The sequence below is a fragment of the Equus przewalskii genome, chromosome X, assembly GCF_037783145.1.
Source record: "Equus przewalskii isolate Varuska chromosome X, EquPr2, whole genome shotgun sequence".
Lineage (NCBI taxonomy): Eukaryota > Metazoa > Chordata > Mammalia > Perissodactyla > Equidae > Equus > Equus przewalskii.
The window spans coordinates 48,370,257-48,389,906 of NC_091863.1; the positions used below are offsets into that span (position 1 = coordinate 48,370,257).

Consider the following 19,650-nt stretch of genomic DNA (forward strand, 5'->3'; position numbering starts at 1 on the left):
AAACATTTTCACTCGTTTTAATACTTATTGGTTTAGCTGGATCCATTCACATCTCTCAAGTTCTATTTCTTATAGGATCAATCCAAAAGTTCTTAATAACATTGCTAATACTTTGGCAACAGAGGCCCAGGCAGGAAATCTTCTCAAAAGGGAACAGGATTTGACAAAACCAAACCATTCCTTAAAGAGAATGCCTTAGCCATTTAAGGTAGCTGGCCAGGAGAGACTGTTTAAATGAGCTTAGCCAACATGCTTACAAGTGCCCAGGCATGGTGTTTTTAACAGGGTAAGTGTTTACGATACATTTGTGAATAAATGGATGAATTACTACAGCTAGCCATCGAAGAAAAGGAAGAATCAATGAAAGAGATTTTTAGTCTGATAAGAGAGCACTGAGATAACAACCAGTCTCAAGGCACATTATAAGTCAGGGCGAAAAAAAACAGTCATCGTCTTCCATTCTGAACCTACTTGTATAAATAATTAACTAATGGCCACTGTCCTCATTAAAAATCATTAGCACGTGAAAATGTTCTTGGTGAGAATGAATTATGGTCATCTGCTTTCGTCTAAAAGCTAAATGCAATTTTCATAATACCTTTCTTAAGTGTTGAGCCCCTAATGCGGTGCATTGCAGTGACTGACTTACCACTTCTGGCCCTGTCTCTACCTCCATTTTCTCTCCCATAACATAGCTTCCAATGAGGTCATCTAGGCATACTCCAGAAAGATACTCATACCTGGCTTCAATGCCCTTTACCACCTCCTACCAAAATCAGTTCATTTCCCTTATCTCTCCTTACCCTCCAATTCAGCCATTAATTAGTAAGTGTCTTTCAACAGTTTGCAAATTAATAGTCTGTGCCTGTGTTGATATTTACTTAACTAATGGCTGCTGCCTTCATTGACTGACATGCTCAAGATGTCCCGCATTCATTCATATCCAATTCCTGACCAGGAAGACACCCTCTATTCCCAGAATACCCTTGTAGTTCTGCTCCTTTTACTGAAGTAGCTCCCAAAATTGTGCCTTCCTAGAAAGATTTCCTTGACTAATCGGGAGAGAGGCAATCAACTGCTGTAGGTCCCTCCATGCCTAATATATTCCAGGATTTGCTTTTCTGTCTCTCTCCCTTCACTTCCTCCTTCTTGCTTTCTCTTTCTCACCCTATCACCTTTGGAAGTGTCTTAGCTACAGTGGAGCAGGGAAAGCAGTGAGCATATCATCTGGCAGGAACTTTTCATCTTGACATTAGACAAGGGGGTAGAGACTTCCTCACTCCTGCTCCCACTTTTTATCCCCTAAGGTAGGCCTGTGAGCACAGCTGGAAAAAATTGGCAACAATGTCACATTAGCATGTCATTTCAGGGTAAGTAATAGGTATTGGTGAATGACCACACTGGGAGACAGAAGAAGCCAGCCTGGACAGCTCATTCATGCCCTGAGAAGCCAGTTCAGGAAACACTTAATAGTTTCGTTCACTGCTCCCATTTGAAAGGTCTCAGGGAAGGAACAAATTACCATCAAATCCCCAAAGTGCAGCAAGGATGCTAGATCTCAACATCAGTACGGAATATGATAAAATGAAAAAGAAGAAAAAAGTGGGCTCGGGAAAAGAAAGAACAGATAGAGATGTCAGTGCAGCTTCCTAACTTCTCAAAAATGCTATTCATTGCTATTGTCAAGGACATCATTTTCTTTTTATTGCATTATGTGTGTTGTAGCAAGGGAACATTAAGCTATATATTATGAGAAATGTAACTGCCCACAGGATGGTGGAACCCTAGAGTGTTTTGTCAACTATTTTTCTTTAAAGCTAATGCCAGATTATAAACATATTCTGGCACATTTAGCTTGATGTAATATTACATAGCCATTAAAAATAATGATTAAGAAGACGTTCTAGAAACATAGACAAGTATTCATTATACAACATTAAAAAGCAGAACACAAAATGGTATGTCACTATGATTATGACTCTATAAATAAACATACATATGGACAGAGTTGATGGAATTATGCAAAAGTGAAAACAGTTCTGTTATATTTGGTGGATTCTGGCTGATTTTTTTTCTATTTTCAAACTTCCTCTAATGCTGTTTTATAATTGTCTTTATGATAAAAAATGTGAAAAAGGTCTTTGCCAGACAGTGTAAAGAAAATATAGCCTCAAGAAGGCTGCCTTGAGCACAATATTATCAAGAAAAGGGGGAGAATCCAATGTCTTCTCAAAATCTTCAGTCCTAGTGTTTAAGACACATGACTTGCTGAAGGGATTACAAATAATAGATAGAAACTGCCCTTATCAAGGAAATAAGAGATAGGACATAAGAATATGGGAGTAGTCAGAGAACCCCAAGATATCACCATTAGCCCCCACACCACACAACAGCCTAGGCTTCTGAGGGAAGAAAGGCCAGGTGAGATGACTAGTTCCCTGGAGACTTGCTTTTATTTTTCATCCCCTTCCTTTGGCTGACCTGGTAATTATACCAAATTTTCCACAGTAACGATTAAAAGAGTCTTGGCTTAGGGGTCAATCAATATTTGTTTCTTCTCATTCACTCATTTTTGAGGGTACATAAGTTTAAGATGAGGTGGCAGTGGAATGAATGCTAAAAAACCTAATGCCATTTTAAGTTAGGGAAGAAGAAGGAACAGATTGAGAGGGTGCAATGAAAGAAGTAATACGAAGGTAGTCACATCACTGCAGGAGAGCAGCACTCAATTCTGAACCCTGTTTTCAGAGGAACATGGAAGAAAAAATACAAAGCCAGAGGAGAGAATGCAGGATAGAGAGGGGCCTGAAAAGCAACACAATGAAGAATGGTGGAAGGAGCCAGCACTGTTTGTCCTGGAGAAGAGAAGATTCAGGGGGCCTCTGAAGGCCTGTCACCGAGCAGAGGGAGCAGAAGGTGTCTGTGGTTCTTACTGTCAAGCATGCTTCAAACACCTTCTAACCCAATCTGAATGGTAAGAGAGAATGGGGTGATAAGGCAGTAGGTGTAAACTGATTTAAAAGAGGCAGTTTCTGAGAGCCTCACCTCCGCCTCCTAGGAGTTAAGTGGGCACGGGTGGAAAGGGAGGCAACAATTCTTAACAGTAGTAAGAAGTAACAGTAGTAAGTAGTAAGAAGTAGTTAAAAATACTGTGGGACTTATCAAATCAATCACCATTGCCACCAATTAGCCTTGGAATTGCCATGGTAACAGTCAAGAAAGGTTGTCTATCTATTTCACTGTGTTCTTAAATCCACATGGTTGATCTAGAAGTCTAGATATAGTTCATTAGGCTAGAATTGGTGCCTTGATATGGGATACAAACCATAAGCCATGTTCTCCAGGGAAGATCTCCAAAGAGCACAGGGAAATAAGATGGATCAAAGCACCTCTGGATCACTGAGGTTTTGAGTAACCCTTTAGGGAAAGGCCCTCATATGGGCCTCAGTGTCTCCACCTCTAAAATTCATATATCGTAAAAGATTTCCAGGGCCCCTTTCAGCTCTGACTTTCTAGAGATTTCATATATTGTTTTTCCTGGAAGCCTGAGGCCTGATAGGAGACCTGATAAACATCTTGAAAATAATTTTAAGAAAATCAGGTAATGATGACCATAGTTGTCCTGTGCACAGCTGTACCTCCAGAGTTTAATACAGTACCTGGCATATAGTTGCTGTTCAATAAATATATGTTGAAGAAATGCAAAATGACTAGCTCTTTTCATGATAATGATGAAAAAAGGTAAGTTAGAAGCAGAATGTTTAACTTGGTGGTTTTCTTTTCTTTTCTTCTTTCCCTTTTTGGGCCAGGAAATTCTTTTTTCAAATGAAATAAAATCATTAAAAAAACAAGAGAATGACAGAAAGAAGATATTTGCAAAATAGAAAACTGACAAGGGATTAATATTTGGAATATATAAGGAACTCCTGTAAACCAGCCAAAATAATATGAGAAACTCCAGGAAAATGGACAAACGATAGGAACAGAGCCTGGAGTGTCCACGTGGTATGGATGGGTAGGGCCTAGGGCAGCCAGAAACCCCTGGGCTTGTCACTTCAGGCTGATGAGCTGTCTCATCCCTTTAGCTTAGTATGCTATACAAAATTACTGTTTTATAAAATGTGTTATTTTCTATGTATATGCCAAGATTTAAAGACAATTGGGAAACATCAGTATAGTCAATTTACAGAAAGGAAAACCCAAATGGCTAATAAGTTTGAAGACCCCAGGCTTAAACATATCAAATGGAAATGACTTGAAGCTATAGCATAATAGACTCAATTAGGCCCTAGCAAGAATTTCTTGGTGGTGAAGGGTATGAGACACTAATACAAATGACTGAGGAAAGCTAGTCCATCTTCTCTGGAGGCAGTGGAAGACAGAATTTATTTCAAAGGTATGGGATGACAGATTATCTTCCTCAAGAGAGTCTGACAAAGCAACTTTATAAGACATCTTTAGCTTTGCTTGTCCTGTGTTTCAGTTTCCCTGAGTATAATATGAGTTCTAAGGTTACAAGAGGTAATACCACCAACCATTTGTCAAGGTGACCTAGAACTGAGCTAAGGCTCTTTTATTCTACTGTCTGGATTTGGAAAGAAGAATGTCATCTTTTGCAGAAAACTCATTTAAAAAGATCTTTTATCAGGGCCGGCCCCATGGCCGAGTGGTTAAGTTTTCATGCTCCACTTCAGTGGCCCAGGGTTTCACCAGTTCGAATCCTGCACGTGGACATGGCACTGCTCATCAGGCCACGCTGAGGTGGTGTCTCACATGCCACAACTAGAAGGACCTACAACTAGAATATACAACTATGTACTGGGGGGCTTTGGGGAGAAGAAGAAGAAGAAACAAAGAAGATTGGCAACAGATGTTAGTTCAGGTGCCAATCTTTAAAAAAAAATGATCTTTTCTCTTACTGGCCTCAATGATTTTGATAATAATCACTTTATTTCTATTTCTTCGTTTTTAAAATGAGGGTATAGTAACTTAAATGTTTGTAAAGCACTTTCTGCTCCTAGGAGTAAAAAATTATATATATTCTCTAACAGACAGTGACTTTTTTCTATACTGAATGCAGTGTCCCCCATTTATCCTTCAACAGCACAAGAGTGGGAAGTATTCAGAGATCTTCCTTAACCTATAGAAAGAGTAGATTATGCCATGTTAACACATTCATGCCTAAGATGTGCCTCCATGAGTACCAAGGACGAAACGGCAGAAAATGCAGATGTATCCTGGATCTCTACCACAGTTTTCTCTAGTGAGAGCATATCTAGATAGTACAGAATCAGAAAAAGTAAGATCCAGACAGCCCTTCAAGATCAACTCTTTAGAGTTGAGGAACAAGGCCCAAAATGGAAAAGACTCACCTGGGGTTTCTCAGTCAGTCAGTAACCAAGGTGGGACCTGAACCTGGGACTCACGATTTTGAGTCTGGTGTTCTTTCTAATAAACCATATTGCTCCTTACAGCTTTTGGTTTAGAAGTGATACAACCCTGGGCTAAAATACTGTCTTCTGGCTCAGCTTCCTCCACTTCTCTTTTGCTCTAGCTAAACCTTCCTTTGACACCTGTGGTTTCAGGGTGGGACAAAGAGACATTTCCCATTTAAACCCTTAACTTCAACACCAAGAATAATTGAGACATACAGAACCAGCAGATTGCCAGCAAGAGCTTTGCTTGGGTTGGCTGGATTGGATAAGTCCTCAAAGCAGGGACATAGCACTTCCTCTTCTGGAAAGATAAATACTTCCATTGCTGTCTTGAGCCTGTGCCCTGCAGGAAGAGGCCAACATATTTGGGAGCTGGGAACAGAAGAGTCCTTCTAAGACTAAAGAACTCCCACTGGGCCAGTGCCTGAGAACAACAGGAAAGTAATTTTGCCTCTTAGAGACTCAGTCTATTGATCTAGAAAATAGGAATAACAATCATAACTTTTGAACTGTCTGAAAATCAAATGGCATAAGATGTGAATGTATTTTGCTGAAGTAGTACCTGCATGTGAGAACTTATATTTAATTCTGTCAACAATATTTATTGAGCATCAACCATGTGCCAGGCACTGTGCTAGGTGTTTTGGATGTATCAGTAAATCAACAGGTGAAAACACATATCCCTCGTGGAATTTACTTTCTAGTAGGGGAGATGGACAATAAACAAAAGATATGAGGGAAATATATAATACGTCAGATAGCAATAAGTGCAATAGAGGAAAATAAAGCAGGAAAGGGGGAGAGATAGCACAAAGTTACAATTTTAAATAGAATGGTCAGGAAAGGTCTCAAGTCAAAGGTGATATTTGGGTAAAGACTTGAAGGAGGTGATGAAGGGAGCCATGTAGACATCTGGGGGAGGAGAGTTCTAGGCAGAGGGAAAAGTCAATGCAAAGGCTGGGAGCGGGGAGCATGCCAAGCATTTTTAAGGAATAGAAATAGGCCAGTGTGGCTGGAGTAGTGACAGCATGTGGGAAAGGAGCAAGAGATGAAGTCACTGGGGTAAGGAAGGGTTGATCACACAAGGCTTTGTAAGTAATAATGACAACTTTGGCTTTTACTCAAGGAGAAATGGTGAGCCATTGGAGGGTTTCAAGCAGAGGAGTGATATGACCTGACTTAGGTCTTGACAGCATCCCTCAGCTGTCAGGTAAAGAACAGACTGTACTTACTAGCATTACAGATCCTATGACATTGTAAGACAGCTATCATTTTATTTATTTATTTATTTACTTATTTTTTGAGGAAGATTAGCCCTGAGCTAACTACTGCCAGTCCTCCTCTTTTTGCTGAGGAAGCCTGGCCCTGAGCTAACATCCGTGCCCATCTTCCTCTACTTTTTTATATGTGGGACGCCTACCACAGCATGGCTTGCGAAGCAGTGCCATGTCTGCACCCGGGATCCTAACTGGTGAACCCTGGGCCACCGAGCAGCGGAATGTGTGAACTTAACCACTGTGCCACCGGGCCGGCCCTGACAGCTATCATTTTACAGCAGTGCTCCTCAAACTTTAATATGTATTGTAAGTCAAATGGCAACATTGTTAAAATGCAGATTTGAAGTCAGTAGGTCTGGAGTGAAGCTAAAGATTCTTCATGTCTAACAAGCTCCCTGGTGATTCAGATGTTGCTGATCCAGGACAGAATACTTTGAGGGTAGGAACTATGTCCAGGGACTGGCATGGAACAGAACTCCACTAAATGTTTGCTGAATGAATGACATAGCAGTGGTTTGATACCCAATGCCACATAGCACATTCCAGAAGGTAATTTTTTTTAAGTATCAGCCATTTGTGTGAAGATAGAGGGAAGAGAAAAAAAGAGAGACATAGATGGATGGGTGAACAGAAGAAAGGGGAGGGGAAAGAAAGGAAAACTACCTTTTTCAAAATACTTGCAATATTATGTTTAATTTCCTCAATAAACTTAAGAGGTTAGTACAATGAAGCCGACTAGACAAATCAAAAAAATCGAAGGTCAGAGAAGTTAAGGGGCAACTTCAAGGCCACAGGGTTAATTAGTGACTAAGTTAGGATGTGAAAGTGAGCACCCCATGTCCCCAGAGCCCTTGTTCTTTCCACTCTACCTTACTGCCTCACACAAAGGGGAGACAACCTTCAATCTTCCTGGGAGGGGTGAGAAAATGAGTTGAGGTGAAGAAAGTTAAGGCCCACAGTCTTTGGCTATGACATTTCCATAGCTGCGCTATCCAGTGTGGTTGCCATTAGTCACATGTGGCTATTTAAACTAAAAGTAAATAAAATTTAAAATTCCATTTCTCAGTCACACTAGCCATGTCTCAAGTGCTCAATAGCCACATATGGCTGGCTAGTGGCTACTGTATTGTGGAGAGCAGATACAGAACATTTTTATTACTGCAGGAAGTTCCATTGGGCAGCACTGTTCTAAAGAAACAAGAAGTTTAAAAAATATTAGAGCTCTACTATTAACTCCAGAGTAGGCCCTGGCCCCACAGAAAAGGGCTGGGGGACAGAAAGTAGGACCTCATCCCTCAGCTGGAAGGAAAGGGATAAAATATTCAAAGTTGAGTTTTCCCTGGGTCAAGGAGAATGCTATAGTGTGTGTGTGTGTGTGTGTGTGTGTGTGTGTGTGTAGAGAGAGAGAGAGAGAGAGAGAGAAACAGAGAGAGAGAGAGAGACAGAGAGAGAAATCCTTTAAAAGCATTCTTTTCTCCATTTCCCATTGGTTCTCCCAAACCGTTTAGTAAAATGTCCTTTGAAAATGCCAACTTGTCTCTGCTGAGCTCAAGGGAGTATGAGGAAAAGAGTTCTCATCCTCACTCAGGTCAAAAAGATGGAAAGGATGGAGTTAATGAATGTGGAATCACAGCCTCTGGATGCCAAAGTCACATAGTGAAGGAGCTGAGACTTGTCCACCCAGCCTTTATCTCCTACAGATACCTCTCCCTAAACTATTTTCTGCTCAAAGCCAAAACCAGTATTCTTCAAGTGAGGGAGAAAGACCAGCAGCATCAGTATCACCAGGGATGCTTGTTATACATAGCGATGCTTGTGCTTTACCCCAGACTGAGAATTCACAACTTTGGGGATGGTAGAAGGGGGCTGGAATCTGCATGTTTAGCAAGCTCCCCCAGGGACTCTGGTGCATATTCAAGTTTGTGAACCACTAGCTTGGAGGGAGATGTGTTTTTGCTTTAATGAATGAGGTCAGGTCCTTACACTGGGTGGCAACAACTGGGTCAGAAGCCAAGAGGATAGGCGTAGATATTCAGGGGAGGGAGAGATGCAGAGAGAGAGAGAGACAGACAGAATATAAAAGTTATACAGGCCAGTAGACAGAGAAAAGGAGAGAGACAGAGAGACTGAGAAGCCCCAAGGGAGCAGTTTCAACCACTGAAAAGCATAAAGGAGACCAGTCCAGCTGCTCTTTCCAACATCTTGGGACTATTACAATTAGGGCCCAGGGGAGTTGTCAGGTCTTCATGGAAGTGCCCTCTACTCCACCCTGAGTATCCCCACATGCATTATCATAGCTGGGCCTACCTCACAAATGTCCTTGAGGTGCTTGATGTAATGACGTTCGGTGCTCATGATCTCATTGATGACATTGGCCCGCATCTGGTCCCGGTTCTGTAGTGGCCGGCCCAGACAAAGGCAGTCTGAGTTGGGGTCCAGGTGCCCATTCTGCACATCACTGGGCCCTTCCTCCACTCCATCCTCCTGGTTCACCCAGAGCTGTGGAAGTAGACAGAAGAATAATAATGAATTATCTTTCTTCTCTGAAAAGTTTCCAGCCAAGTAGAAAAAGAATAAGCTAAACTCTTCAGGTATTCAGAGAGCCTTCAACCAGAGGCCCCTGGAAACTGAATCTCAGGCCTAGCTTTAGCGACTTGCTGGTCCTATGCATGAGTATAATCCTCTCTAGGCCTCTGGTGACCTATCTGTAAAATGGAGGATGGGGAAAGGTAGGACTAAATCATCTCTAAGAGACTTAGCTAAAAAGGTTTCAGATGAGAGAAGAGTTACAGCAAGCAGAAGTCATTCATGCTGGTGCCTATCTAGGCAGCACAGCTGGATCAAAAAAAATGATTAAGCTATATATCTTGGGTGCCACAGCTGGATTATGGGATTACCAATACCTACGAGCATGGAGACCAAAGTTGGATACTGGAGTGAGCATCTCAAAACCAGGGCCTTCAGTGTTGATTTCCATCAAAGGATATACAATTAATCATTAAAATTTGACTGCAAAATTCCTTAGATATGCAAAGATCTCTAATTCCTCAAATTTGGAGTGAAGATGGCAGAATGTTCCCATACCACATAATAGCAACAGCTGTTGATTGGGCACTTACTATACACTAGCCACTATGATAAGAGCTGTCAATGAACTGTATTATTCAGTCTTGCTAGACAGGTGCCATTTTTACCACAATTTCATAGAAGAGGAGACTGAGGCTCAGAAAAGTTAAGAAACTTGTCCAAGTCACACAGTTAGGAAGCAGAGGAACTGGGATAGGAGCCAGTCTGATTCCAGAGCCTGTGATTTTAACCACTGTGCTAGCACATTTGTGCCTCTGGTTCTAAGGGAAACAGGAAAACAGTATGGAAGCGCTTGGGCTTATGTAAGCTGAGAATTATCAGAATCATCAAAAATGGGCACAGTTAGTAGAGGTTGAAACTATCCATTCCAAACCATGAAGGCAAAGGGATGTAGAAAAAAATCTCCTTTAGGGAGGCTGGGTGAGATGTTTCTGGATCTGGGATGACATAGCTTAAATCAGGGAGACGGCTCATTTCACCCCAGTCCTAGGAGGGAGGAAAACCAGAGGGAGGGGAGAAAAAGAAGCGTGGGACCTTAAGAAGAGTGGTAAAATCTGCCAGGAGAATTAGCTAAAGAGCTTGCCAGTTGTCTCAACAGCTTTAAGCAACAATCCATCTTTTTCCTTCCATAACACCTAGTTTTTTCCATATTCCTGCCTCAAGAAGCTGAGATCAAGCAATTTAAGTACATCCTGATTTCTGCCACCAGATAAGTCTGATGGTGGGTGGCCTTAGGGGGACAGAGGCTTCAGGATGGAGCTAGAAGGAACAATAGTTACTTCACAACTCTGTGTGTTCTACTCTCTACCTTTGCCTCAGAGAAGGTGGGGAGCATGGTTACCACCCAGTGAACCTAGAGATGTAACCAGTATATATTCTACTTATTTGCCACAGGCCAAAGCAAGTAGGGCTCACTCTATTTTAATGCATTTTGCATACAAGCCAAATGTGAAAACCTCTGCAAATGCTCTATTGAAAATTTCTTTCCAGCTTCCAAAGGTCAGTGTTGTGTTTTCAATATGCTAATAGCTGCCCTTTACTACAATCAACAGGCAATGATGAGGGATGATTATTCAAGGAACAGATATTTTCAAAAAGGTGATTCTAGGAGGTGAGGTCAGCATCATGGCAGAGTAAGTTGTCCCCTTTGTCTCTCCCCTCTAAGTTACAACTAAATGGACAATCATTAATCAACAGAGAATTTCCTACATAGCATGATAGGACACCTGAGAGATCCATGCAGCCATACATTTGAAGGTGGATGGACTGCATCCCTGGGAAACAGTGGAACTAGGTGAGCGGATCCATCTCCTTCCCTGGTGGCAATGACCCAGGACACCTGACCTCACATAGTGGCCTACATGACTGTAAGAGGAGGCAGAGGCAGCCCAGCCTACACACAAATGCTTTCAGAGTGGTACCTGGCTTGCAGGAGAGCCCACCATGCTGCAGCAGCACTACTCATGGGAATGCTCCCCACCAAGTGGTGGCAGGTCAGCCCCCACAAAGGAGCCCTGCCCACAAAGTGCAGCAGCTCAGCCAAACAGCCTGTAAGAACATAACTGGCCTGTATGTGAAAGAAAGCATCCCTCCCACCTAATGTGGAGAAAAGGGAACCCTCACATACTGCTGGTGGGAATGCAAACTGGTGCAGCCACTATGGAAAACAGTATGGAGATTTCTCAAAAGTTTAAAAATAGAAATACCATATGATCCAGCTATCCCACTACTGGGTCTTTAGCCAAAGAACTTGAAATCAACAATTCAAAGAGACTTATGCACCCCTATGTTCATGCAGCATTATCCACAATAGCCAAGATGTGGAAGCAACCCAAGTCTCCATCGACTGATGAATGGATAAAGATGTGGTATGTAAATAAAATGGAATACTACTCACCCATAAAAAAGACAAAATTGTCTCATATGAAACAACATGGATGGACCTTGTGGGTATTGTATTAAGCAAAATAAGCTAGACAAAGAGAAACACCACATGATTTCACTCATACGTGTAAGATAAACAGACACATGGATAAAGAGAACAGATTAATAATTACCAGAGGGGAAGGAGTTGGGGGTGGGTAAAAGGGGTAAAGAAGCACATATCTATGGTGATGGATAAAATTATACTATTGGTGGTGAGCATGATGCAGTCTATACAGAAACTGATAAATAATAATGTACACCTGAAATTAGACAATGTTATAAACCATTATGACCTCAATAAAATAACTGAAAAAAATAAAGAAGATAATATGATATTTAATCCAGTGCTTGAGCACACAAACAAAAGAAAAACAACAAAAAAGAAAGTGTCCTTCCTGCCTAGTGCACAGCTCAGCTGGTCCCATGCTGAGTGCAGTGGCCCTGCCTGCACAAGAGCAACCTACTGGCAGAGCACAGAGGCCCCACATGTGTGTGTGTGTGTGTGTGTGTGCGTGCACGCACGCACGCGTGACCTTCCGAGCAGCTGTGGCCAGCCCATGCAAACACAGAGCAGCCCTACGGGCACAACTTCCAGCAGATGGGGCGGGATTAGAAAACATGATTCCTGTAACCCACTAGCAGTGGCAGGTGGAAACTGACCTGACACTACCACAAATGTGCCTGCAAAGGACCAATTCATCAAACACCATGAAGAACTACAGTAAAACTTCAGAGCAGATGGAAAATGACAAGGGTCTGGAAACCAATCCTGAAGTCACAGAAATTTACAATCCAAATGACAGAGAATTCAAAATAGTTGCCATAAAGAAACTCAACAAGTTACAAGCAAACTCAGAAAGATAGTTCAATGAGCTCAGGAATAACATTAATGAGCAGAAGGACTACTTTACCAAAGAGATTGAAGCTCAAAAAGAAAAACCAAACAGAAATTCTGGATATGAAGAACACAATTAATGAGTTAAAAATAATCTAGGGGCTGGCCCCATAGCCGAGTTGTTCAAGTTCCACATGCTCCATTTTGCTGGCCCAGGCTTCATGGGTTTCGATTGCAGGTGCAAACCTACTCCATTCATCAGCCATGCCATACAAGCATCCACATACAAAGTACAGGGACATTGGCACAGATGTTAGCTCAGGGCTAGTCCTCTTCAAGCATAAAAAGAAGAGGATTAGCAATGGATGTTAGCGCAGGGCAAATCTTCCTCACACACACAAATAATAATAATAATAATAATAATAATGTAGAAACCATAAAAAATAGAGCTGACGTTATGATGGATAGAGTTGGTGATTTAGAGGATAAAATTACAGAAATGCTTCAGGTGGTGAAGAGAGAATTAAAACTTAAAAAAAGAAGAAGAGGTTCCTTGAGAAATATCAGACTCAATGAGGAAAAGCAACACAAGGATTATAGGTATTCCAGAGGGAGAAGGGGGGCAGAAAGGAGCAGAGAGTTTGTTCAAAGAAATAATAGCTGAGAACTTCCCAAACCTTGGGAAGGAACTGGGCATACAAGTACATGAAGCTAAAAGAACTCTTAATTACATCAATGCAAAAAGCCATTTTCTAAGGCATATAATGTTAAAACTGGCCAAAGTCAATGACAAAGAAAAAATATTAAGGGCAGCAAGGTGGAAGAAAATAACCTACAAAGGAACTCCTATCAGGCTTTTAGCAGATTTCTCAGCAGCAACCTTACAGGCGAGGAGAGAATGGAATGATATATTCAAAATACTGAAATACAAAAACTTTTAGCCAAGCATACTCTATCCAGTGAAACTATCCTTCAGATACGATGGAGAAATAAAAACTTTCCCAGATGAACAAAAGTTGAGGGAGTTCAACACCACCAAGCCTGTCTTACAAGAAATGTTGAAAGCTGACCTCCCATATGAAAATAAAAAGCAAAGATTTAAAAAATACTGAGGGGCCAGCTCAGTGGTATAGTAGTTAAGTTTGGCATGCTCCATTTCAGTGGCCTGGGTTCATGGATTTGGATCCCAAGCATAGACATACACCACTCATCAGCCATGCTGTGGTGGTGACCCACATATAAAGTGGAGGAAGATTGGTACAGATGATAGCTCAGGGCTAATCTTCCTCAAGCAAAAGAAAAAAAAAAAGGAAGATTGGCAACAGATGTTAGTTCAGGGCTAATCTTCCTCAGTAAAACAACAACAACAATAAAAACATTGAGCAAGGAGATAGACAGACAGATACAATCAGAAAATTGGAGCTCTACATAAAAATAGGTTAGTAAACACTTAATTATAATATAAAAGATAAAGGGAAAGAAAGCATCAGAAATAACCATAAACACCTCAATTTATTCACAAACTCACAACACAACAAAGAACAATTTGTGATAACAATAACATAGAAGGGGAAGAGGAAATAGATGGAACCTGCTTAAGCTAATGGAGATAAGAGGCTATCAGAAAATGGACTATCTCACCTAAAAGATCTTTTATACAAACCTCATGGTAACCACTAGACAAAAAATCAGAGCAGAGATACAAATCATAAATAAAGAGAAGACCATCACAGAAAATCACCAAACTGAAATAGCAGTCAGAAATACAAGGGAAAAGAAATAATGGAAATATAGGACAACCAGAAAACAAGAGATAAAACGGCAGTATTAAGCCCTCAAATATCTATAATCACTCAAAATGTAAGTGGATTGAATTCTCCAATCAAAACACACAAAGTGGCTGGATGGATTAAAAAACAAGACCCAACAATCTGCTGCCTCCAAGAAAGACACCTCAGCTCTAAAGATAAACAAGGCTCAGAGTGAAGGGATGGAATATGATACTCTAAGCTAATGGAAAGCAAAAAAAAGCAAGAGTTGCCATATTTATCTCAGACAAAGTAGACTTCAGGAAAAGAAGACAATGAGAGACAAAGAGGGGCAGTATATAATGATAAATGGGACATTCCACCAAGAGGACATAACAGATGTGAATATATATGTGCCTAACACAGGAGCACCAAAGTATATAAAGCAACTATTAACAGACCTAAAGGGAGAAATTGACAGCAACACACTAATAGGGGATCTCAACATCCCACTTTCATCAACAGATAGATCATCTAGACAGAAGTTCAACAAGGAAACATTGCCCCTAAATGAAATACTAACCAGATGGACTTAACGTATATAGAGAGAACTTTCCATCCAAAAACAGCAGAATAAACATTCTTCTCAAATGGACATGGAACATTGTCAAAGATAGATATGTTGGGAAACAAGGCAAGCCTCAATAAAATTAAGAAGATTGAAATCATATCAAGCATCTTTTTTTTTTTTTGCTTTTTCTCCCTAAATACCCCCAGTACTTAGCTGCACTGCACATTTTAGTTGTGGGTCTTTCTAGTTGTGTCATGTGGGATGCCACCTCAACAAGGCCTGATGAGCGGTGCCATGTCCACACCCAGGATCTGAACTGGTGAAACCCTGGGCTGCTGAAGGGTAGCGCATGAACTTAACCACTCGGCCATGGGGCTGGCCCCTCAAGCATCTTTTCTGACTGCAATGCTATGAAACTGGAAGTTGACAACAAGCAAAAACCTGGGACAATCACAAATATATGGAGACTAAACAACATGCTACTTAACACTCATTGGATCAATGAAGAAATCAAAGGAGAAATCAAAAAATATCTGGAGACAAATGTAAATGAAAACATAACATACCAACTCTTACTCGATGCAGCAAAAGCAGTACTAAGAGGGAAATTTATAGCAATATAGGCCCATCTCAACAAATAAGAAAAGCCTCAAATAAGTAAACTTAAACTCCATCTAACACAACTAGAAAAAGAAGAGCAATAAAAGCCCAAAGTCAGAAAAAGGAGGGAAATAATAAAAATTAGAGCAGAAATTAATAAAATAGAGACTAAAAAAAACAGTAGAAAGGATCAATGACACTAAAGCCTGGTTCTTTGAGAAGATAAACAAAACTGACAAACTCCTAGCCAAATTCGCTAAGAAATAAAGAGAGAAGGCTCAAATAAATAAAACCAGAAATGAAAGAGAAGAAATTACAATGGATACCACAGAAATACAAAGGATTATAAGAGAATACTATGAAAAACGATATGCCAACAAATTGGATAACCTCGAAGAAATGGATAAATTCTTAGACTCATACAACCTCCAAAAAGTGAACTGGGAAGATTTAGAGAATCTGAAGAGAGCAATCAAAAGTAAAGAGACTGTTATGGTAATCTCATCGTCCCAGAAAACAAAACTTCAGGACCAGATGACTTCTCTGGAGAATTCTACCAAACATTCAAAGAAGATTTAATACCTATCTTTCTCAAACAATTCCAAAAATTTAAAAAGACAGAACACTTCTTAACTCATTCTATGAGGCCAACATTACCCTGGTACACAAACCAGACAAGGACAACACAAAGAAGGAAAATTACATGCCAATATCACTGATGAACATAGATGTAAAACTCTTCAACAAAATATTGGCAAATCGAATACAGCAATACATTGAAAGGATCATACATCACAATCAAGTGGCATTTATACTAGGGATGCAGGGATAGTTCAACATCCGCAAATCAATCAATGTGATACACCACATTAACAAAATGAGGAATAAAATTGACATGATCATCTAAATAGATACAGAGAAAGCATTTGACAAGATCCAACATACATTTATAATAAAATGTCTCAATAAAATTGGTATAGAAGGAAAGTACCTCAAAATAATAAAGACCATATATGACAAACCCACAACCAACATCATACACAATAGTGAAAAACTGAGGGCCATCCCTTTGAGAACAGGAACAACACAAGGTTGCCTAGTCTCACCACTCCTATTTGACACAGTACTGGAGGTTTTGGCCAGAAGAACTAGGCAAGAAAAAGAAATAAATGGTATCCAAATTGGAAAAGAAGAAGTAAAACTCTCACTGTTTGTGGATGACATGATTCTACGTACAGAAAATCCTAAAGAACTAACCAGAAAACTATTAGAAATAATCAACAACTTCAGCAAAGTTTCAGGGTACAAAATCAACTTACAAAAGTCAGTTGCATTTCTATAGACTAATAACAAACAAGGAGAAATTAAGTCAAGAATGTAATCTCATTTAGAATTGCAAGAAAAAGAATAAAATGTCAAGGAATAAATTTAACCAAGGAGGTTAAAGACTTATATACTGAAAACTACAAGACATTATTGAAAGAAATTGAGGAAGACATAAAGAATGGAAAGATATCCCATGCTCATGGATTGGAAGAATAAACAAAGGTAAGATGTCTATATCACCTAAAGCTATTTACAGATTCAGTGCTATGCCAATCAGAATCCCAATGACATTCTTCACAGAAGTAGAACAAAGAGTCCTAAAATTTTTATGGAACAACAAAATGTTCTGAATAGCTAAAGCAATCCCGAGAAAAATGAACAAAGCTGGAGACATCATAATCCCTGATGTCAAAATATATTACAAAGCTATGGTAACCAAAACAGCATGGTACTGGCACAAAAGCAGACAAACAGATCAATGCAACAGAACTGAAAGCCTAGAAATAAAACTACACATCTATGGACAGCTAATCTTTGACAAAGGAGAAAAGAACATACATGTAGAAAGGAAAGTTTCATCAGCAAATGGTGTTGGAAAAATTGATAGCCAGATGCAAAAGAATGAAAGCAGACCATTATCTTACATCATACACAAAAGCTAACTCAAAATAGACTAAACACTTGAATCTAACACCTGAAACCATAAAACTCCTAGAATATAGGCAGTACACTCTTGACATTGGTCTTAGCAGCATCTTTTCAAATACCATGTCTACTCAGGCAAGGGAAACAAAAGAAAAAATAAACAAGTGGGACTACATCAGACTAAAAAGTTTCTATATGGCAAAGGAAACCATCAACAAAACGAAAAGACAACACACCACTTGGGAGAAAATATTTGCAAATCACATATCCAACAAATGGTTAATTTCCAAAATATATATAAAGAACTCATACAACTCAACAATAAAAAAACAAACAACCCAATCAAAAAATGGGCAGAGGATATGAATAGACATTTTTCCAAAGAAGATACATAGATGACCAACAGGCACATGAAAAGATGTTCAACATCACTAATTAATAGGGAAATCCAAATCAAAACTACAATGAGATATCACCTTATACCTATCAGAAGGCTATAATTAACAGGAAATAAAATAACAAAAGTTGGAGAGGATGTGGAGAAAAGGGAACTCTCACACACTGCTGGTAGGAAAAAAAAAAAACTGGTGTAGCCACTATGGAAAACAGTATGGAGATTTCTCAAAAAATAGAAATACCATACCATCCTGCTGTCCCACTCCTGGGTATCTATCCAAAGCACATGAAATGAACAAAGAGATTTATCCACCTTTATGTTCATCGCAGCATTATTCACTACAGGCAAGATATGGAAACAACCCAAGTGCTCATCAACTGATGAATGCATAAAGAAGATGCAGTGTGTGTGTGTATATATATATATATATATACACACATACACACACACAATGGAATACTACTCAGCCATAAAAAAGACAAAATAGTTTCATTTGCAGCAACATGGATGGACTTTGAAGGTATTATGTTAAGGAAAATAAGTCAGACACAGAAAGATAAACACCATGTGATTTCACTCATATCTGGAAGATAAACAGATGGATAAAGACAACAGATTAGTGGTTACCAGAGGGGAAGTGGGTGGAGGGGTGGGCAAAAGGCATAAAGGGGCACATATGTATGCTGACGGATAAAAACTAGCCTGTTGTGGCCAGACCCATGGCCAAATAGTTAAGTTCACATGCTCTGCTTCAGTGGCCCAGGGTTTTGCAGGTTTGGATCCTGGGCGTGGACATGGCACTGCTCATCAAGCCATGCTCAGGTGGCATCCCACATAGCACAACTAGAAGGATGTACAACTAGAATATACAACTATGTACCTGTGGGCTTCAGGGAGAGGAAGAAAAAAAGATGGGCAACAGACGTTAGCTCAGGAGCCAATCTTTAAAAAAAAAAATTAGACTATTGGTGGTGAGCATGATGCAGTCTATACAGAAACTGAATAATAATAATGTACACCTGAAATTTCACAATGTTATAAACCAATATGACCTCAATAAAATAGTTTGAAAAAAAAAGAATTTCTATTCCTATATGACAAAAAAAATCCCCAAAAATAAAAAAAATACTTCAAAGAAGAAAAATAAAAAGGTGAGTCTAAGGCATTCAAGCAAACACATCATATGCACACATCTGTTTGTAAAAATAAAAACCTCATTCCCTAATAATCCCTTAGCTTTACCCAGCTTCCCACAAAACAAGCTAAGCTCTACTGCATAAAGGGTACCATAGGCAGGCCTTTAAAGAGGTAAGAATCAATTCTTTTCTTCTCAGGAATTTAAGACAAGTCAAATCAAAATGTTGGTTTTTTGATGGCTGATACGATGACTCTTGGAATAGTTCCAAAGGGAAGGAGCACAGTATATTGGCAGGGGGCATGGGAGAAGGAAAAGCCAGGGCATACAGAACCAGATTTAAGTTCAAGCCATACTCCAAATAACAATGAGAAGGAAGGAAGGCAACTCCAACCAAGTGGATACAAATTCCTTACACAGAATTTGGTGGAGGAGCCCCTTCTGGCTAGAACTAAAGGATTGGGTGGTAGGACCCTTCATAAGGAGGTTCTGAGAAGACACCTTTATCTACTACACTGCAACAACCCAGAACCCCACTACTTGGTATAAAAAAGATGTTTCCTTAATCCAAAAGAATGACTGGCAGATTCATTCATTCAGTAAATCTAACGTTAAGTGCTTACTATATACCAGATACTGGAGGCACAGCAGCAACAAAACAGACAAAA

At 39.9% G+C, this 19,650-nt stretch overlaps 1 protein-coding gene across 29 annotated transcripts in view; it reads right to left on the minus strand.

Moving 5' to 3' along the window:
* ARHGEF9 (Cdc42 guanine nucleotide exchange factor 9) overlaps positions 1–19,650 on the minus strand; it is a 570,152-nt gene that overhangs the window by 66,270 nt on the left and 484,232 nt on the right. For all 29 annotated transcript variants that reach the window (XM_070605606.1, XM_070605602.1, XM_070605604.1 and 26 more), the window contains one exon: positions 9,020–9,211. In XM_070605606.1, the coding sequence (XP_070461707.1) occupies positions 9,020–9,211 (192 nt within the window). The remainder of the gene's footprint in view (positions 1–9,019; positions 9,212–19,650) is intronic.